Here is a 22,012-nt window from a genome sequence, read left to right as displayed (position 1 = left end):
CAACTGAGTCTGGAAATCCAAGGTGAGAGAAGAGTAATAGGAAAGTGCAGTTAGACATACGCAGCACTGAACGGACACACATAGGAGACGGTCCCTGCTCCATGGAGCTTACCAGTCTTGTAAAGGCAAACATACATGACAAACAGAAGTGTCTTATGGAGAAGTGGTCAGGCTTTAAAAGCAGTTTCAGAAAAGTGACATTGTAGACTGGATTGGAATATGGCCAGAGCACAGCAAAGTGGGAAGCACAGAGTCAGGAGCTGGCAGTGGTGGAGAAGGGCAGAGATGACAGCAACTTGCCTGATGAACTGAGTTTATGAGGAAGGGGTAGAGAGAGAGAGAGAAGAGAGGTAACAAGGACCTGCAGAGGGAGTGCAGTTATAGGAAAGAGAAGTTTGAACTGTATGTGGCAGTGGACAGGGAGACAATACAGTGACTTGAGAAGAGAGGTTACTGAGTAAACAAGCATCGGGGTAACTTGCTTGATGCGGCGGTTACTACCCTTAACCATTAAGCCTTATGCTCACCTTTGATGCAACTCCAACATTACTCTCTGCATCAATGGCAGGGGGTGGCAGGAAACTTGAATCAAACAGTTACCAACAAGGGCCCTGAACTTGGTGGTCGGTGAGACAGATAAGTATGGGAAGATAAGTGTGGGAGCTTGCTGGGCAGCCTGGATGGGCCGATTGGTCTTTTTCTGCCGTCATTTCTATGTTACATGGTAATAGCAACCCTGCAGATAGATAAAGTCTTGCAGCTGAACCGTGAACAGATTGCAGAGGAGAAAGATGGTTCAGTAGAAGGGCTGCAAAGGACAAGCTGCACTAGTCCAGCGAGAGGTAATAAAAGAGAGGATGAGTGGTTTGGTAAACTGCTCAAAAATGAAGGGGTGCATTTTAGTGCTGTTATAGAGGAAGACCAGACACATTTTAACAGTCTTTCCCTGGGAATACCTCTGTGCTGCCCAAGTACATTTCATCCTATTCATCTATCCCCCACCCCCGTGGTTCCTTCCATCGCTTCCTCACTTCAGAAAGTCCCCCAAGGCTGCTGCTCCTCAAACACTAAATGTAAGAAAGAATAACTAAGAAGTCTCCCAGCTGGGATTTCAGCTTCAAACTGCCGGTACTGCTGCACAGTCCCTGGGGATTGTTTTTTTACTTCTGCTCCCTACAATATCTGGGAAAGCAGTCAGGAATGTGAAGATGCAAATGGAGAGCAAATTAATGGAACCGTTGCTAGGACAGAGGACAGTGCAGTTTCTGGAATCTGCATTCCTCCATTCTTCTCTACGCCGACTGTGAACCATCTTCTCCGTAGTCCATTATCCTGGGCTGCACCCATAGTTCACCTCTCCCTAACCACTGCTGTGTCAGATCCTGATCCACGTGGGGTTTCTGAAGCTGCTCCCTGCACTTCCCCCTCTGTGTGAGCTTCTGCCAGTTCCCTCTCCTCGTTTGCTGGTCTGATTTTTTAAAGAGCTTTTTCTCTTGTCTTGCTAATTCTGTAGCTTCTTTCCCTTCATGATGATGGATTTTCAGTCATTCCCTCCATTCACTAAAATGATTGTCCAAGCTTAAGAACCAAGACGGATGCTTGCTTGCTTTCTTACTTCAGCACTGTGAGAATTTGGATCCGATGGTGCCATTAAATATTCTGAAGGCCTATTATGGTTTCTCTATGTGTGCAACCAGTTTCAATAAGACCCACACCACCTTCAGCTCTAGGGATGTACAATCTCAGGCATACACTGGTTCTTATAGATTACTTGAAGGGCGTGGAGGAGCTCTCTTATTTTTACAGCCAATCCTTGAAGCTATTTATGGGCCAATCTACTATGCCAAAGCTATATGATAGTGCAGGACCTTTAAGCTGATTAATAGCTTGCATCTTATTACATACTGTTAACTATCTTTTCAATATCAGCTTCAGACCCCCATAGTATTCTTTACTGATATTTTCTCTTAGTGCTTTATGCCGAATTTTTCCACCTTCCTCTACTCCTAGATATTTATAGGCATCTTCCCTCTCCAATTCCCTTGTATTTTCACTTGGGCCAGTTTCTCCAAATGAGTTTTCTTTGCACATACTTAGACAGGAATGAATCTGATTTGTAAGCCAGTGTGGCTCCTTTCATGTGTTATCAGGTCTGATGTCTATTTGAACCTTTTATCACAATCAGTACATATGAATGGTTTCTCACCATGTGGCGCGCCGCGCGCCCCCCCCCCCTTTGACGCCTTTTCAGCGCTGATCTCCATCTGAAACTTTTATCACACACAGTACACATGTATGTTTCCTCTCCTGTGTGGATTATTTCATGATTTTCAGAAAAGATTTCTGCCAGAGGCATTTATTTCAGTCTATATATAACAAAGGTTTTTCTCTTGTGTGTATTATTTGGTGCCTTTCAACTAGAGATTTCTGCCAAAAGCCTTTATCACACTCAGTACATATTTATTATTTATCTCCCTTGTGAAACCTTTGATGAGTTTTCAGTTCTGATCTCCAATGGAAGCTTTTATCACATTTAGTACATGTGTAGGTTTTGTCTCCTGTGTGGAGTCTTTGATGCGTTCTCAGATCTGATCTCCAACGGAAGTTTTTATCACACTCAGGACACGTGTATGGTTTCTCTCCTGTGTGGATTGTTTGGTGCATTCTGAGTACTGATCTGCAAGAGAAGATCTTATCACACTCAGTACATGTGTAGGTTTTGTCTCCCATGTGGAGTCTTTGATGCTTTCTCAGATCTGAAATCAAACGGAAGTTTTCATCACACTCAGGACACGTGTATGGTTTCTCTCCTGTGTGGATTGTTTGGTGTTTTTTCAGATCTGAACTCCTACGGAAGTTTTTATTACACTCGCTGCATGTGTAAGGTTTCTCTCCTGTATGGATGATTTGGTGTTTTTTCAGATCTGAACTCCTACGGAAGTTTTTATCACACTCAGTACATGTGTATGGTTTATCTTCTGTATGGATTATTTGGTGTTTTTTCAGATGATATTTCGTCCTGAAACTTTTATCACACTTGGTACATGTTAAGGGTTTTTCTCCTGTGTGGATTAGTTGGTGCATTTTCAGGTTTGATTTCTGTCCAAAGCTTTTATCACACTCAGTACATGTGTAGGTTTTGTCTCCCGTGTGGAGTCTTTGATGCGTTCTTAGATCTGATCTCCAACGGAAGTTTTTATCACACTCAGGACAAGTGTATGGTTTCTCTCCTGTGTGGATTGTTTGGTGTATTCTGAGTACTGATCTGCAAGAGAAGATTTTATCACACTCAGTACATGTATAGGTTTTGTCTCCCATGTGGAGTCTTTGATGCTTTCTCAGATCTGATCTCAAACGGAAGTTTTCATCACACTCATGACACGTATATGGTTTCTCTTCTGTGTGGATTGTTTGGTGTTTTTTCAGTTCTGATGTCCTACGGAAGTTTTTATCACACTCAGTACATGTGTATGGTTTATCTTCAGTATGGATTATTTGGTGCTTTTTCAGCTGATATTTCGTCCTGAAACTTTTATCACACTTGGTACATGTAAAGGGTTTCTCTCCCGTGTGGATTAGTTGGTGCATTTTCAGGTTTGATTTCTGTCCAAAGCTTTTATCACACTCAGTACATGTGTAGGTTTTGTCTCCCGTGTGGATTCTTTGATGCTTTCTCAAATTTGATCTCAGACTGAAGTTTTTATCACACTCAGGACATGTGTATGGTTTCTCTCCTGTGTGGATTGTTTGGTGTATTCTGAGTACTGATTTGCAAGAGAAAATTTTATCACATTCAGTACATGTGTAGGTTTTGTCTCCCGTGTGGAGTCTTTGATGCCTTCTCAGATCTGATCTCCAACGGAAGATTTTATCACACTCATGACATGTGTATGGTTTCTCTCCTGTGTGGATTGATTGGTGTTTTTTCAGATCTGATGTCCTACGGAAGTTTTTATCACACTCAGTACATGTGTATGGTTTATCTTCTGTATGGATTATTTGGTGCTTTTTCAGATGATATTTTGTCCTGAAGCTTTTATCACACTTGGAACATGTAAAGGGTTTTTCTCCCGTGTGGATTAGTTGGTGCATTTTCAGGTTTGATTTCATTCCAAAGCTTTTATCACATTCAGTACATGTGTAGGTTTTGTCTCCCGTGTGGAGTCTTTGATGCTTTCTCAGATTTGATCTCAAACTGAAGTTTTTATCACACTTAAGACATGTGTATGGTTTCTCTCCTGTGTGAATTGTTTGGTGTATTCTGAGTACTGATCTACAAGAGAAGATTTTATCACACTCAGTACATGTATATGGTTTCTCTCCTGTGTGGATTGTTTGATGAATTCTGAGTACTGATCTGGAAGAGAAGTTTTTATCACATTCAGTACATGTGTATAGTTTATCTTCTGTATGGATTATTTGATGCTTTTTCAGCTGATATTTCGTCCTGAAGCTTTTATCACACTTGGAACATGTAAAGGGTTTTTCTCCCGTGTGGATTAGTTGGTGCATTTTCAGGTCAGATTTCTGTCTGAAGCTTTTATTACACTCGGTACATGTGTATGGTTTCTCTCCCGTGTGGAGTCTTTGATGCTTTCTTAGATCTGATTTCCAATGAAAGCTTTTATCACACTCAGTACATGTGTTTGTTTTCAATCCTGTGTGGATTCTTTGGTGCATTCTTAGATCTGAATTCCAACGAAAGCTTTTATCACTCTCATTACACGTGTTTATCTTCTCTCCTGTGTGGATTGTTTGGTGCGTTCTCAGTTCTGATTGACAACGGAAACTTTTATAACACTCAGTACATGTGTATGGTTTCTTTTGCACTCCTGTGTGGATTATTTGATGCCTCTTCCGCTCTGATCTCCAAGAAAAGGTTTTATCACACTCAGTACATGCAAATCGTTTTTCTCCAAACTGGATCCTTTTCTGCTTTTTCAGCTCACACTGACCAATGAAGCTCTTATCACACTCAGTATAGTTAAATGAGTTTTCTCCTGTATGACTCTTTTGGTGGTTTTCCAGTTGTAATGAAAAAATTAAGTTTTTATTGCATTCATTAGAAGGAAATGTTTTCTCTCCTATATGATTCTTCTGGTGAGCTTTTAAGATTACTTTACATATAAAATCTTTTCCACATTCACTACATGAAACGGGTCTCTCCCCAGGATGCACTGTCAGGGATTGTGTGAGGGATTGCTTGCACCTGATGCTTTCCCCACAGCGAGTCACATTCTCGGCAGAGTCTCCTGCTGGGTTTCTCGGACTCTCCTGGGGTTTACATCGAATCCAGCTGTTTTCCTTGCAGTCACAACATGGGCAGGTATCCCTCCTCTCTTCCTCTGAAACAATTTTAGTCATTTCCAGATGTTTTGTGGGTTCCCAGTGATGTATTTCCTTATTTCTTCTCGTGGACTCATCGATCTCTGGATAAGAAAATAAAGGACAGACATTACTTGATGTTCAAGAGATTCACAGTGACAGCGGTCAGGGTTTTTCCAGCATTAATACACCTCTGAGGGAACAGGGGTGTAAAGCAGGCACGTCTCCTCCTCTCTGTAGCATTCCAGGTGAGCTAGGGCAGTGTTTCTCATGCCAGGCACCTGCTAGCCACCTTCCTTAAATTCTGGGGACTGACTGCAGCACTGGTAGGAGAGAGGAGACCCCTGAAAATTAAAGAGCAGGGAGTGGGGGATAAACACCCTCCTCCACCCACTCTTTAACCTCATGTGTGGGTCATGCAACAGCTGCTTTGTGTTGTTTTAGCCAATTTAACAAAACTCTTTTCTCAAAAAAAAAAAAAAAAAAAAAAGTTGCTCTTATTTAAAATAAAGCCCTCTCTCTCTCCCCCTTTCCCTCTCCCCACTAGCAAACAGAAAAAACACCCCCTCTCTTCCTCCTACCCAGCCACCAGTTTTTCATAGACAAAATCTCTCTCCCCCTCCCCCCCCAGCAGCCAGTAACTCTACTACAATTAATATCCCTGCTCTATGGACTTCATTTCCAGTTAGGGACGGTCCTAATTTCTGATATCTGGGAGGACAGCAGCTGCAGCTGAATCTTAAAGAGTAGACATGAGACTGCATCATTGCACGCTCTGCTCCCAGGCCCCAGGGTGCCCCCAACGCCCTCCTGGATTTTATATGGAACACAGGGACTGAGAGACGAGCAGATACTAACTCTCATCCTGGCTCATTAACATTCAGCTTTTCACCAAGAGTTTGGGCCACAGGAACAGCTTCAACCGGGGGAAAAAAAGGGCTGCAGGGCAGGGTTTAAGGTGGGCCTTAGAAAGAGGATCTGCTGGCTGGGATGCAGGATGCAATGCAGTGGGTGCAGCTGCAGAGCAGGTCTTGCTTCCTCCTTATCCTCCTGCAGGGTTGAGGGTGGGACTTAGGAAGAGGATCTGCTGGCTGGGATGCAGGATGCAGTGCAGTGGGTGCAGCTGCAGAGCAGGTCTTGCTTCCTCCTTATCCTCCTGCAGGGTTGAGGGTGGGACTTAGGAAGAGGATCTGCTGGCTGGGATGCAGTGCAGTGGGTGCAGTTGCAGTGCAGGTCTTGCTTCCTCCTTGTCCTTCTGCAGGGTTGAGGGTGGGACTTAGGAAGAGGATCTGCTGGCTGGGATATGAGTGCTGTGGGTGCAGCTGCAGAGCAGGTCTGGCTTCCTCCTTGTCCTCCTGCAGAGTTGAGGGTGGGACTTAGGAAGAGGATCTGCTGGCTGGGATGCAGGATGCAGTGCAGTGGGTGCAGCTGCAGAGCAGGTCTTGCTTCCTCCTTATCCTCCTGCAGGGTTGAGGGTGGGACTTAGGAAGAGGATCTGCTGGCTGGGATGCAGTGCAGTGGGTGCAGTTGCAGTGCAGGTCTTGCTTCTTCCTTGTCCTCCTGCAGGGTTGAGGGTGGGACTTAGGAAGAGGATCTGCTGGCTGGGATGCAGGATGCAGTGCATTGGGTGCAGCTGCAGAGCAGGTCTTGCCTCCAACTTGTCCTCCTGCAGGGTTGAGGGTGGGACTTAGGAAAAGGATCTGCTGGCTGGGATGCAGTGCAGTGGGTGCAGTTGCAGTGCAGGTCTTGCTTCCTCCTTGTCCTTCTGCAGGGTTGAGGGTGGGACTTAGGAAGAGGATCTGCTGGCTGGGATGCAGGATGCAGTGCAGTGGGTGCAGCTGCAGAGCAGGTCTTGCTTCCTCCTTGTCCTCCTGCAGGGTTGAGGGTGGGATTTAGGAAGAGGATCTGCTGGCTGGGATGCAGGATGCAGTGCAGTGGGTGCAGCTGCAGAGCAGGTCTTGCTTCCTCCTTGTCCTCCTGCAGGGTTGAGGGTGGGACTTTGGAAGAGGATCTGCTGGCTGGGATGCAGGATGCAGTGCAGTGGGTGCAGCTGCAGAACAGGTCTTGCTTCCTCCTTGTCCTCCTGCAGGGTTGAGGGTGGGATTTAGGAAGAGGATCTGCTGGCTGGGATGCAGGATGCAGTGCAGTGGGTGCAGCTGCAGAGCAGGTCTTGCTTCCTCCTTGTCCTCCTGCAGGGTTGAGGGTGGGACTTAGGAAGAGGATCTGCTGGCTGGGATGCAGGATGCAGTGCAGTGGGTGCAGTTGCAGTGCAGGTCTTGCTTCCTCCTTGTCCTCCTGCAGGGTTGAGGGTGGGACTTGGGAAGAGGATCTGCTGGCTGGGATGCAGGATGCAGTGCAGTGGGTGCAGCTGCAGAGCAGGTCTTGCTTCCTCCTTGTCCTCCTGCAGGGTTGAGGGTGGGACTTAGGAAGAGGATCTGCTGGCTGGGATGCAGGATGCAGTGCCATGGGAGCAGCTGCAGAGCAGGTCTTGCTTCCTCCCTGTCCTCCTACAATCGTTGTCACTCTGCGGAGCAACAGAAATGCTGCTAGGGACTGATGCCGATCCTTGGATCACTAGTAAATAAATATTGAATTAGAGCACATCACTGGATCTCAGGAGGATGAAGCTGAGGACTGAACATTTCTGCCCCATCAGCTGTATAAAATCCTCAGAACACTATTTTATGGAACTCACCAGGCCTAATAAAATTGTGATTTATTTATGTGGATTTAATTATCCATTTCCATGAAAGCTTATGGCTGTGTGTAATAAAAACAAGTTTCTAACAAATTAAAATTAGAGAAGCATAAAATAATCAATCAAAACTCTCAACAAATCAAAGCTAAAATAAGATTAGCATAGAATAAATCTGTAACATGAATAATAAATAGAAATAAAACCAAAGTAGTAAAAACATTATACAAATAAGAAACACATACTAGAGATACACACAACAGCAGTAAAGCAGAGTTGCTTAGCTGTAACAGGTAATGTCAGTCCTCACACGTGGCTGAAATTTTGACTGGCACACTGAACATGCTCAGCATACCGCTTAACCACGGGTCCACACGGGGTCCCTCTTCAGTCTTATAATATATAATTCACGAAAAATAAAATAACAAACATAAAATAAACCCAGCTCCGCAGGATGGTGGGCGGGTTTCGTGTCCTAGGAGAACACCTGTTACAGGTAAGCAATTCTGCTTTCTCCTAGGACAAGCAGGATGGTAGTCCTCACTCAGGGGTGAATACGTAGCTACAGGCTTAACAGGTGCCAACGTGCCCAACAATCTGTGCCGCTATCACACTGGGAGGCAGCCTGAACCCGAACAAAGGGCCTTGGGGCAGGGAGAGTTGGGTTTCAGAGCTGAAAAGGGTTACAGAGGACCAACTAGCCGAAACTGCTGTCACGTCAGCCGTCTCTGTCCAGACAGTAATGTGAAGCAAAAGTGTCCCAGGTCACGGCCTGCAAATCTCAGCCACTGGTACCGCATGCAGGTGGGCTACCCAAGCAGCCATGGCTCTCACAGAATGAGCTATCACATGGCCTTCAAGCTGCAGTCCCCCCTGTGTCTAGCAGAAGGCAATGCAATCTGCCAGCCAGTTCGAGAAGGTCTGCTTAGATACTGCAACTCCCAATCTGGTTTTTGTCAAAAGAGACAAACAGTTGCTTGGACTGCCTATGGCCCGCCGTACGCTCCAGGTTAAAGGCTAGGGCCCCCTTGCAATCCAGGGTGTGCAGAGCCCATTTGCCCTGGTGCAAATGCGGTTTTGGAAAAAAGGTGGGCAGGACGACAGACTGATTGAGATGGACTTCTGTGACCACCTGTGGCAGGAACTTAGGGTGTGTTTGCAGAACCATCTTATCATGAAAGAGTGTTGTATAAGGCGGATATGACACCAGCGCCTGAAGTTCACTGACTCTGCGTGCAGAGGTGACCGTAACTAGGAAGAGAACCTTCCAGGAGAGACACCTCAGGTCACATGGCCGCAGGGGCCCAGAAGGGGCCCCCATGAGGCAGGCTAAGACCACACTGAGGTCCCAGGATACTGCCGGAGGCCGAATCGGAGTCTTGAGTTGAAGTAGGCCACGCATGAAGCGTCCCTCAAGAGGCTGCATCGAGCTGGGGGACCCATCCACCCCATTGTGGTAAGCCTCAATAGCACTGAGGTGGACTCTCATGGAGGTGGTCTTCAAACCAGCCTCCGAGAGGTGCACAAGGTAATCCAGAAGTTTCAAGGTGGAACAGGAGAAAGGATCTAACCTATGTCACTCACACCAAGCCGAGAACCTCCTCCACTTGAGCTTGTAGGACCCCCTAGTGGAAGGCTTCCTGGACTCCAGCAGGACTCAAAACATCTCTTCCAAGAGGCCAAGGGCCTGCAAGGTCATCCCTTCAACATCCATGCCGTGTGAGATAAGGCTTGGAGGTTGGGATGACACAGCCTGCCCTGATCCTGAGTGACCAGGTCTGGAGAGGCCAGACCGATCGGCATCCAGAAGGAGAGGTCCTACAGAAGCTCCAACCAGATCTGTCTCGGCCAATTAGGCGCAATTAGGATCATGGTTCCCGGACCTGTTGTAGCTTCAGGAAAGTCTTCGTCACCAGCGGAAGCGGAGGGTACGCATACAGGAGGCCAGAGCCCCAATGGCGGCAAAGACATCCGACGTCGGCTTGCCATCCCCGTTGAACAGGGAGCAGAACTGCTCCACCTTCTTGTTGCAAGGGGATGCAAAGAGATCCAGATCCGGGATTCCCCAGAGGCGGAGGATCCAAGTCACAACCTCTTGGCTTTAGGGACCATTCGTAGGGGCGGAAAGAACGACTCAGAACATGCACCGCCACATTCTCGGTTCCTGGCAGGTACATAGCACGAAGAAGTATGCCCTGGGACAGGGCCCAGGACCAGATCTGGGCAGCCTCTTGACAAAAAAGGAAAGAAACCAGGTCCCCCTGCTTGTTCAGGTATCACATCGTCACCTGATTGTCGCTCTGGACCAGAACCAACATATTGGATATGCGATCCCGGAATGTCCAGAGAGCGTACTGGATAGCACGGAGCTCCAGGAAGTTATCTGACAATGTCCCTCCTGCGAGGACCATCAACCCTGGGTGCAGAGATCTACAACATAGGCTCCGCAACTCAGGTGGGAGGCATCAGGTGTTCGGGTTCAGGCTGCCTCCCAGTGTGGGAGACTTTTCCAGGTTCTTCCAGGAGGAAGAACCTGGAAAAGTCTCCCCACCTCTAAATTGTAATGGGATTTCCACTACGAAAGGGAGCCCCAAAAGGGGCGTGGTGACCGTGATGGGTGCCCGAAGGTCCTGGGTGGCCTGGCACCACTGGGACTGTAAAATCCACTGTGCTCTGCACATGTGCTGTCGGGCAAAGGGCGTAACATGAACTGTCACTGCCATATGGCCAAAGAGACGCAGCACCTTGTGTGCAGAGGCCTGTCGACTCTGGGAGACCTCCCCCACCAAGAACACTGGGCCAGTGCCCGGTCCCAGGGCAAAAATGCCCAGCCTTGAACTGTGTCAAATCTGACCCCAATGAAGTCCAGCTGAAGGGATAGAACAAGATGGGACTCTGGGTAGTTGATCAGAAACCTCAAGGACTCCAAACTCTGGATGGTGGATTGGAGAGACTGCAGTGCCCCCAGTTTGGTGTTGCTCTTGATGAGCCAATCGTCCAGGTAGGGGAAGACCTGCACTCACAAACGCTAGGCACTTCGTGACGACATGGGGCGCAGATGTCAGGCCTAAGAGCAGCACTCGATATTGAAAGTGCTCCTCTCCCACTAGCGTTATGGTTAAGTGTGTTTGGTGGATCCTTGAGTGCTGTGGAGGGTGACAACATGTGGTTCCTCACGGTGGTCCTCTACGAGCTGTGTAATAAAGAGTTCTGCGTTTTGTGTCTCTACAAGTCTAGCCCAGTGCTGTGGTTCCTCACGGGAGGAGCCCCGTGAGGAACCACAGCACTGGGCTAGACTTGTAGAGACACAAAACGCAGAACTCTTTATTACACAGCTCGTAGAGGACCACCAGAGGTGGCAGTAGTGAGGCAGTCTAGTAGTTGCAGTCTCAGGGATCTTGGCAGAGGGAGCCCTTCTCTCCTTGTTGGTACAGGATGTTCCCGCAGTAGGTCTCCCAGCGAGGATAGTACTGTGGATGAGATAGAGTGGAGAGTACTCACTAGATGTCAGCTACTAGATGACAGTACTCACTAGATGTCAGCTGTTGATGTGCGATTCCACCAGGATTAGTAGAAGTACAGGCACCAAAGCAGGGAGAGCAGGCCCTCGAGGAGCGAGTACCTGTTCCCTGTAAGGCACCTGAAATAAAGTAGAGGGCCCCCGAGGAGCAGGTACCCAGGTTAGCAGTTACCCCGAAGGGCAGGTAAGGAGCTTCCAGCGGCAGCACGGAAGCGGCAGAGTAGCGTAGACAGGAACAGATTCAAATCCTTGCTAACTTGGTGAGCTAGCAACATAGCAAAGATTATATACCTGGATGGCGTGACGTCAGCATGAGGGAATGCCCTCGATGTTGGCGCCAAGGTTAGCATAAAGACTTGGGTTGCACGTGCGCGCGCTCACCCTAGTAGGTACCTGAGAGGAGCAATGGCTGGAGGTTGTACCATAGCAGTTCCGGGGACACCAGAGTGGTCGATTTGTCGACTCGGAGGTAGCTATCTTTCCCAGGTGAGCGAGAGGAGTCGTGAATAAGGTGAGGCAAACAGGGTGAAGCCGTCGAAGACCAACGGTCGCAACAGTACCCCCCTTCAAAGGGCGTCCACGCTGTTTCCTACCAGGTCTAGGTTTTTGAGGATGCAATTTATGGAAGTCCTGTAGCATCTTTTTATCCAGGATATTTGTCAGTGGTGTCCATGAGTTTTCTTCAGGACCATACCCATCTCATAACAGGAGGCATTCCCATACTCTGCCTCGTCTTCTTACATTGAGATCTGCGTCAACTTTGTATTCGATGTCTTCCTCTGCATCGACTGGTGTAACTTCAGGGATCTTGTTGGAAAACTCACTGGCTTCAAATAGTGAGACGTGGAATGCATTGTGGATCTTTAAAGTAGATGGTAGCTTCAGACTGTAGGTGAGATTGCTTAGTCATTGGAGAATGGAGAATGGTCCAACGAAGCGAGGAGCAAATCGAGCTGAAGGAAGTTTAAGTCTTAAGTGCTTAGGGGAAAGCCAGACTTTATGACCAGGCTTGAAGTCTGGAGCCTTTCAGTGATGAGCATCCTATCCTTTCTTTGCCTGTATTCCTGCTTTAACAAGCATCTCTTTTGTCTGAGTCCAGAGTTGTTGGATATATTTGGCAGTAGATTGAGCTGCCGGGGACGACACGGATAATGAAAGTGGCAGTGGTGACAGTGGTAGTCGTTCGTAGACTACTTCGAATGGTGTTGATCCAATGGATGTTGCTGGATGAGAATTTATGGCAAATTCTGCCATTGGCAACAGTTCGCTCCAATCATTCTGTCGGATGTTTACGTAGGCACGAATGAACTACTTGAGTGTCCTGTTCATCCTCTCTGTTTGTCCGTTGGATTGAGGATGGTATGCTGATGTGAAATCGAGGGCTATATCGAACTTCTTACATAATGCCTTCCAGAAGTTAGCTGTGAACTGGGCTCCTCGATCGGAGACTATGTGCTTAGGCAAGCCATGCAGGTGGAAGATGTGCGCAATGAATAACTTGGTGAGCTCTATGGCGGTGGGTAAGCCACAAAATGAGCCATCTTCGAGAACTGATCTACAGTTACCCAAATAGTGTTGTTTCCTCCTGAAGATGGTAAATCTACCACGAAGTCTGTGGCAATATGTGTCCATGGTTCTCTGGTACTGGCAAGGGTTGGAGTAGACCCCATGGACGACCTGGCGGTGGTCTTCTGTTTAGTGCAGTTAGCGCAGGAAGCGACGTAGGAGAAAGTGTCTTCCTTCATGGTGGACCATCAATAGAAGGATTGGAGCTTAGACAGAGTTCTACGTTGCCCAGGATGTCCTGAGAGTTTGGGGTCATGGGCCCAAGCCAATAACTTCTTTCTGAGGTTCTTCGGTACGATAGTCTTTCCTGCAGGTACTGAGTGAGTAGCTGCCAAAATAACCCGTTCTGGGTCAATGATGTGTTGCGGTTCCTCTGGAATGTCCTCAGAGAGGAATGAGTGAGATAGAGTGTCAGCTCTAATGTTCTTATCTTGAGCATGAAGTTGAATCTGTTGAAAAATAGAGACCATCTCGCTTGTCTATGATTTAGGTGCTGAGCATGGTGGAGATACTCCAGATTCTTATGGTCTGTGAAGACCGTTATTTGATGTTGCGCTCCTTCGAGCCAAGGGCGCCATTCTATAAATGCCATCTTTATAGCCAGAAGTTTCTGTCTCCAACTCTGTAATTTCTCTCAGCAGGAGAGAAGCGACGGGAGAAAAATGAGCATGGATGTGGAACCTTAGAATCATCAGCCTGGCTTAACACCGCCCCATGCCAACGTCTGAGGCATCGACCTCCACGATGAAAGGCTTAGAGGGGTCAGGGTGTCGAAGACACGGCTTGCTTGAAAAGGCATCCTTTAGCTTCTGGAATGCAGCTATTGCCTTGGGAGACCAATTAGCAACATTGGCACCTTTCCTTGTCATAGCTGTAAGCGGCACTGTAAGTGAAGAGTAATTCTTGATGAAGGTCCTGTAGCAGTTGGTGAAACCTAAGAAGCGTCTGAGAGCTTTTAACCCAGAGGATTGAGCCCATTTCTTGATACTCTCCAGCTTCTGTGGATCCATTTGGAAGCCTTGTTTGGAAACGATGTAGCCTAGGAAAGGCACTGACTCCTTGTGAAATTCACATTTGGATAGCTTGGCGTAAAGATGGTTCTCACGGAGCCTCTTTAGTCCTCTCCTAACATCCTCCTGATGAGTGGTCATGTCTTGAGAGAATATCAAGATGTCGTCCAAGTAAATAACAACATTTATAGAGGAGGTCCCAGAAGATGTCATTCATTAAATTTTGAAAGACAGCCGGAGCATTGCACAGGCCGAAAGGCATCACTAGATATTCAAAGTGGCCATCTCGAGTGTTGAAGGCCGTCTTCCATTCATCGCCAGGTCAAATGTGAAGTAAATTGTAGGCTCCTTTCAGATCCAGTTTGGAAAAGATTTGAGCTCCTTGTAGTCTGTCGAATAGCTCTGAAATCAGAGACAGGGAATAACGATCCTTTATTGTTATTGCATTGAGGCCCCTGTAATCTATGCAAGGACACAGCGTGCCGTCCTTTTTGCCCACAAAGAAAAAGCCTGCGCCAGCAGGGGACTTGGATGGTCTTATGAAGCCCTTCTGGAGATTTTCCTGAATTTATTTATTTATTTAAAAGTTTTTTTATATACCGCGCACTTGGGCACTTACGTGTCCGTCTAGGCGGTTTACAAACTTACGTACATAATAAAAACATAATTAAAAAAAATGGCTTTATTTTCTGCCATGGACAGGGGGTACACTCTGCCCTTGGGTGGCTCCGTATTCGGCTTCAGTACAATAGCGCAGTTATAGGGTCTGTGAGGCAGAAGTACATCTGCAGCTTCTTTCGAAAAGACATCTTGAAAAGATGCATATTGAGGCGGCAACCCCGGCATTACTGGAGTAGTAGGTCTGCCAGTTTCCTGGACATACACAGCCCTAAATTCTTCCGCGTTCTTCTCTCTTTTGAGGTCAGGTGGCTGCGGCCTAACTGCATAGGCTCCTCTTCGCCGGCTGCTGGGACCGAGGGATCGGGCCTGGGTGCAGATTTGACTCGGACTTCACTCAGAAAGGGTCTCCTGGAAGTCATGGTCTCTTGAACTCTATCACGAAGCCGGCGATCGATCCTGGTTGCCAGTTTCACTAGTTCAGCCAAGGTTTCAGGCATCTCTCGTGCTGAGAGTTCGTCTTTCAGACGAGAGTTCAGTCCTTCAAAAAACAGAGTCTACAGGCATCTTGGGTCCCAGGATAATTCAGACGCCAGTGCCTTGAATTCGATAGCGAAGTCAGCTAGGGTCTTGCTCCCTTGCTTCAGGTGAACCAAGGAAGATCCTGCAATGGTATACCGGGCAGGATCATCGAAAACCGATTTAAATAGTTCGAGAAATCCTTCAAGGTCATGAAGAATCGGATCCTCGCGCTCCCACAGCGAAGAGGCCCAAGACAGGGCTTGTCCGTCTAGATACGACAGAATATAAGTAGTCTTGGCATAGGCCATGGGAAAGTGTCCAGGTTGTAATGCAAAGTGCATGCAGCACTGGTTAATGAAGTCTCTGCATCTCCATACTTCTCCCGAGAAGCGGGTGGGAGCTGCTAGAGGCACAGTAGTCTTGACCGTCACCTCTGACGGTTTAGCTTCTTTTACCTGAGGTGGAAGGCGAGTTCATCTGTTTGTGTAGTAGATTAAATGCAGCGGTCAGTCCTTCCAGCGCAGTCTGCTGTTCGGTGATCCGCTGGGCCAGGCCTGGAATGGCCTGGAACGCCGTGAGCTGAGCCAGATCCATTAAGTTGGCAATCTGTTGTTATTACGTGTGTTTTGGTGGATCCTTGGGTGCTGTGGAGATGACCACGCCCATGGGGAGGAGCCCCATGAGGAGTCACAGCACTGGGCTAAAATCTGAGACACAAAACACCGGAATTGAACTCTTATTATACAGCTTGAAGATGGCCACAGGAGCCCTTCTCTCCTGGATGACATCAGGAGTTTCCGCAGCAGGATGTTCAGCGAGGAGTTACTGTGGATGAGATAGACTGAGAAGTTAGAGTACTCACTCGGTGTTAGCTGTAGGTACGCAATTCCACCAGATAAGTTGTAGAAGGTACAGGTACCGAGGCAGGGAGAGCAGGCCCTTGAGAAGCGAGTACCTGTTCCCTGTAAGGCACCTGAAAGCAGAGGGCCACCGAGGAACAGGTACCCAGGTTAGTTGATACCCCGAAGGGCAGAGAGAGAGAGCTTTCAGCGGCAGCACAGAAGCGACAGAGTAGCGTAGACAGGAATGAATTTGAGTCCTTGCCAACTCAACGAACTAGAAAATCTGTGAAGGTAATATACCCGGATGGTGTGACGTCAGGATGAGGGAATGCCCTCGAGGTTCGCGCCAAGGGTGGTACAAAGACATGGGTTGCGCGCGCACGCACGCACACCCTAATAGGTACCTGAGAGGAGCGATGGCGGGAGGCTGCATCATAGCCGTTCTGGGGACGCAAGAGTGGTCGACTTGTCGACGCTGCGGTAGCCATCTTGCCCAGGTAAGCGGGAGGAGCCGAGAATAAGGTGAAGCAAGCAGGGCGAAGCCGTCGAAGACCGACGGACACAACGTACAGGCACCGAGGCAGGGAGAGCAGGCCCTCGAGGAGCGAGTACCAGTTCCCTGTAAGACACCTGAAATAAAGCAGAGGGCCCCCGAGGAGTGGGTAACCAGGTTAGCAATTACCCCGAAGGGCAAGTAAGGAGCTTCCAGTGGCTGCACGGAAGCGGCAGAGTAGCATAGACAGGGACGGATTCAAGTCCTTGCTAACTCGGTGAGATAGCAACGTAGCAAAGATTATATACCCGGATGGTGTGACGTCAGCATGAGGGAATGCCCTCGAGGTTCGCACCAAGGTTAGCATAAAAATGTGGGTTGCGCGCGCACCCTAGTAGGCACCTGGGAGGAGCAATGGCTGGAGGCTGCACCAAAGCCATTCTGGGGTGCCGGAGAGGTCAGCTTGTAGACGCGGTGGTAGCCATCTTTCCTAGAGGAGTGGGAGGAGCTGTGAATAAGGGAGGCAAACAGGGCGAAGCCGTCGAGCACCGACCGACGCAACAACTAGAATGCAGAGGTACTTCCGATGGTTGCGAGAGATTGCGATACAGAGGCATTATGACATTTTCCGTTTTATTCACCATTCCCTTTCTAATAATTCCCAACATTCTGTTTGCTTTTTTGACTGCTGCAGCACACTGAGCCGACGATTTCAATGTGTTATCCACTATGACACCTAGATCTCTTTCTTGGGTTGTAGCACCTAATATGGAACCCAACATTGTGTAACTATAGCATGGGTTATTTTTCCCTATATGCATCACCTTGCACTTACCCACATTAAATTTCATCTGCCTTGATTTTATCCTTGAAGAGATTGTCCCCGGTACAGGGTAGGTCAGCAATACGCTTTTGCACTTCTGACCGGAGGTCTGAAGCTTGAAGCCAGGCCATACGCCGAGCACCTATGCTTGCCGCAGCAACCCTCACTGCCATTTCGAAGACATCATAAGCAGACCGGACCTTATGTTTGTCACACTCCAGTCCCTGCTAAATCACCTTCAGGAAATCCTCCTGAAGTTGATGCGGAAGGCGTTCCACCAAATCTTGAGTTTGTTTCCAGAGGTTCCTGGAGTGCTGACTCATATAGCATTGGTAAAATGCAATTCGGGCTGCCAGAATGGACCCTTGGAAGACCAAGAACGTCCAGGGCTCAGTGATGACAACCTGGGGAAGCTGAAGCATGGATCCATGATCTCTTCGCCTTCTTGAAGGCTGATTCCACCACTACCGATTGGTGTCGAAGCTGGTGGCGTTCAACCCCATGGTAGGTTGTACCAAGTAAACCGCATCAGTCTTTCAGTTCAGCAGGGAGATCAAAATGGGATGCTCACACAGCTGGACAAACAGATCCTTAAAGATGTTGTACACCGGTAGTGCTACTACCTCCTTAGGGGTATCCACAAATTGGAGGACTTCCAGCATCTTATGCCTGGAGTCTTGTTCAGTCAAGAGCTGGAATAGCTCCGATTCCACCACAGTCCTCATAAAGCCGGAAAAAGTCAAGTCCTCCACCAGAGATCTACGCCTCTCTTCCAAGGGAGATGGCTCAGAGGGCAAGTCCTCTGATTCCTCCCAAGAGGACAAGGACACCTCCCAAGGATCATATGGAGCATCCTCTTCACTCAGAGTGCCTGGGGACACCAGAGGGGGAGCCCCTATAGCGCCCCCTAGGCTGGGAACCCAAAGGTACCGTTAGCCTCAAAGGCCTAGGTGTGGGCACTGAAGGGTGCACTGGCACTGGAAGCCCTACGACCACCAGAGGCATCAAGGGAATCGGTTGGCCTAAAGGCACCGATCTCAAAGGCCCCAGGAGGGATAGCGCCACCCAAGGGGTTGTCCATGGGAGCAGGACCACCGAACTCAATGTCTTCCCTCATCAACCACAGGAATAGGGACTGGCAAGGGATGCACCGGTGTCCCCTGCGGCATCGAGGGTGTCCGGGGCACTAGTATAGGCTGAGTTGGCAACACACCAAGCAATAAAGTCAGCTGCTCTAGCAAAGGTGCAAGTACCAATGGAGTCGGTTCTGGTGGCAGACCCGATCCTGATGGGGCCGGTGACTTGATGCCTTGTAGAGCTCGGCCGACCGCCAACTGCACTCAGCGCTCCAACTCCTCCTCAAATGCTGATGACGATAGAACAGCGTAAGGAGGAGGAGATGAAACCAGATCCCTGTCGGAGCCCAGAGGGGGATCAGTGCCCATCACCGGAACCAGTGGGGATTGCCTTGGGTCCTCGGCCTCAATGGGGAGGTGACATCCTCAGGCCGGGGTCGCTTCGAAGGTAGCTTGGTAGGTGCTGGTGTCTTCCCGAGCTTGGAGCCAAGGGAAGATGGTGATCAATGGCGATGCTTGATTTCCCTCAATGCTCGGCCCCATCTTTCCTTGGAGCCAAAGGAGATGGCGAGGAACCAGATCTTGAACAGGAAGAGATGGAAAGCGGACGATCCCTCGCGCCCATTTCCACTTGAGAACCCGGCGGTGGGGAAGATAATGCTGGAGCTGGAGTCACCGAGACTCATGTCCTCTGGGTGTCGACGCCCCCAATGCAGAAGTTGAGGGCTCAGACTTTCTGGCGCCAAACAACTTTTCCATCTTATGGAGGTGCGCGCAACGGCCCTTAGGAGTCATCTGGGCACAGAAAGTGCAACCCTGGACGTTGTGCGATGCTCCCAGGCACAAAATAAGGACCTCATGGGGGTCTGTGATGGACATGGTCCAGGGGCACTGGACAATGACGGAAACCAGATGTCATCGGAAAAAGAACGTGGCACGTGGTCAATGACCGGTGGCCACAGGGAAGCAGCACTGTCGAGAATCAACTGCAAAGAATGCATAAACTTACCGTGAAGTCTGATAACTAACCCCAGGAGATAGAGGGACCCGGCACAACTGTCCTCTGGGTGTCGACACCCCCGATGCAGAAGTTGAGGGCTCAGACTTTCTGGAGTCAAACAACTTTTCCATCTTATTTTGGTGTGCGCAACGGCCCTTAGGAGTCATCTGGGCACAGAAAGTGCAACCCTTCCCATCTTTAATACAGTCAGACCAGGCCAGGGCCCTCCTCTGGTGATGGTGTCCTTGAGGTGTTTGGTATCTGCAAGGTCTGATTTCATTCTTTGCATTACAGAAGATGCATTTGGGAAGCACAGTAAATGTGTCTCTTTCACTGCAGGAGAGTGATTTCTTATTCTAATGTTTGGATCTGCATTAGTGGGGATCTTATGATTTCTTTTATGGGTGGTAGTCGGATCAAAGCCTCGCTCCCGGATTCCAAGGTGTGCACTGGAACATAGCAACATAATAAGTCGGCCCAAAATGAAAGTAGGGGCCAGGGAAGCTCCTTAAGACCATGAGTGATCCAATGACACCTGGGGCTAGGAAACTGCATGAGAGAGGAGCTCTGTTCGGGCCTATATTTCTGTTAATTTGGAAACCTAGAATTGACATCCGGATCCATGCATAATTGTTATTTAAAAAAAAAAATATATATATGGATCATATCTTTTCAATGGAAACTTGTATTTTTAGGACAGCATGACCACGAAGACACCGAGTGAGTAGAGAGAAAACCAAGCCATCTGAATTACAAATGGCGCCTGAGATTGAGAAGGCCATGCAGGATATGATTCAGGAGATATCGAGGACTATCTTGAGGACAAATTGAGGACAAATTGAATAAATTACAATCCTCAACTGATGAACTCAAGAATGGCATGGAGGCACAGAGAAAGCGGGTGGATTCCCTGGAAGAATTGGGTTGTCTTGCAGGAAATGTTAACCCATCGGTTGGAGTTGGAACTGACCGCTATTAAAAAAGAAAACACTGACCTCCTGGAATGTGTAGAGAGGATCAGGAAAACAGAGGTAGGCGAAATAACCTCCGGGTGATCGGGGTCCCTGAAAGCGTAAAAGACTTGGAGTTACCTCACCTTCTTTAAGTATGGCTTCCCGAAATGCTCGGGCTCTCCTTAGCCACCGAAACCATCACTGTAGAAAGAGTTCATAGAGTTGGCCTATTATCACCGAACAATACTAGACAGAGACCAATTTTTTTCACAAATACTCAATGAAGAAAAGTGTAGCAATGTGCTGTTGAAAGATGAAGAATCGCACTGCATCCCTCTGAGCCAGATTTTTTTTTTTTACTCTAAAGTACATGATTCCTATTCCAGAACGGACTACTTATTGGTTTCCGCCAGGTTTCAATGGAGGCTACATCCTGCATTATTCCATGATAAAGAATTCTGGGAGTACCTTCAGGATAAATGGAAAGAATACGTTGCATTTAACCTTACAACTGATGTCAAAGGAGATTGTGTTTGGATTGCTGGGAAAGCTGTGCTTAGAGGGAAGTCATAGCACATACAGCTGATCAGGCTAAGACTAGAGATAAGGAAACCTTAAAGTTGGTTTTTAACCGGGTTTGCTTTCTGCTCAAGAACCGTCCTGCTGACAAAAATACGCGTGCAGACGCTCTCTCACGCTCCTTTACTTCAGAGGATGTCCCGGATGCACCTCGCCATATCATCAATCCTGCAGAGGTGATTCTGGCCGCCACCCATTCCGTTCCAGCATGGAAGACGGTAGTTCCTCGGACCCTGAGAAAGAAGCTTCTTAGATGGGCTCATGATCCCCTATTAGCCAGTCACCCTGGGCAATCTCGAACGCTACCCATCTTATAAAGGTACTACTGGTGGCCTTCAATGAAGGCGGACATCCAAGCGGACGTTGAATCTTGCACCACCTGCGCAAAACAGAAGCCTCCGGCCGGTCGCTCTTGGGGCCTTCTCCAGCCCTTACCAGCTCCAGACAAACCTTGGACGCACATCGCGACAGATTTTGTTGTTGACTTGCAGGTGTCCAGCGGAAACACCACCATAGGGGTCACAGTGGTCCGCTTCTCAAAAATGGCGCCCTTTCTGGCATTACCCGAGTTACCATCTGCCCCAGAACTGGCTAAACGGTTTATACAGCATATATCAGCCTGCACGGCATGCCAAAGCATATCCTCTCGGATAGAGGTGTACAGTTCACGGCTAAGTTCTGGAGAGCTCTGTGTAAGAAATGGTCAAACTGAGAGAATGAACCGTACACTTAACCAGTTCCTCTGCTCCTACGTGAACTCCAGGCAAAGCGACTGGGAAGAATTGATCCCCTGGGCCGAGTTCGCCCTGAATTCACACCCATCAGCTGCTACTGGATCAACACCATTCCAAATAGTGCATGGCCGTCAGCCATTACCTCCACTGCCAATACCCTTGTCGGTTTCATCTCCTGCAGCCCAGGCTTCGGCAGAGGGACTTCTCCAGCTCTGGAAACAGACCAAAGACCTTCTGTATAAGGTGCGACAACAGG

At 48.4% G+C, this 22,012-nt stretch overlaps 1 protein-coding gene across 1 annotated transcript in view; it reads right to left on the bottom strand.

The window, feature by feature from the left end:
• Positions 1–608: 608 nt before the first annotated feature.
• LOC115085853 (zinc finger protein 11-like) overlaps positions 609–22,012 on the bottom strand; it is a 36,822-nt gene continuing 15,418 nt past the window's right edge. Inside the window, exon 4 of the mRNA XM_029592357.1 lies at positions 609–5,429. Coding sequence (XP_029448217.1) covers positions 2,464–5,429 — 2,966 coding nt within the window. The 3' untranslated portion in view covers positions 609–2,463. The remainder of the gene's footprint in view (positions 5,430–22,012) is intronic.

The sequence above is a fragment of the Rhinatrema bivittatum genome, chromosome 2 (assembly GCF_901001135.1).
Source record: "Rhinatrema bivittatum chromosome 2, aRhiBiv1.1, whole genome shotgun sequence".
Lineage (NCBI taxonomy): Eukaryota > Metazoa > Chordata > Amphibia > Gymnophiona > Rhinatrematidae > Rhinatrema > Rhinatrema bivittatum.
Note: the sequence above shows the minus strand (reverse complement) of the source record. Positions and strands in the feature narration are given on the sequence as shown.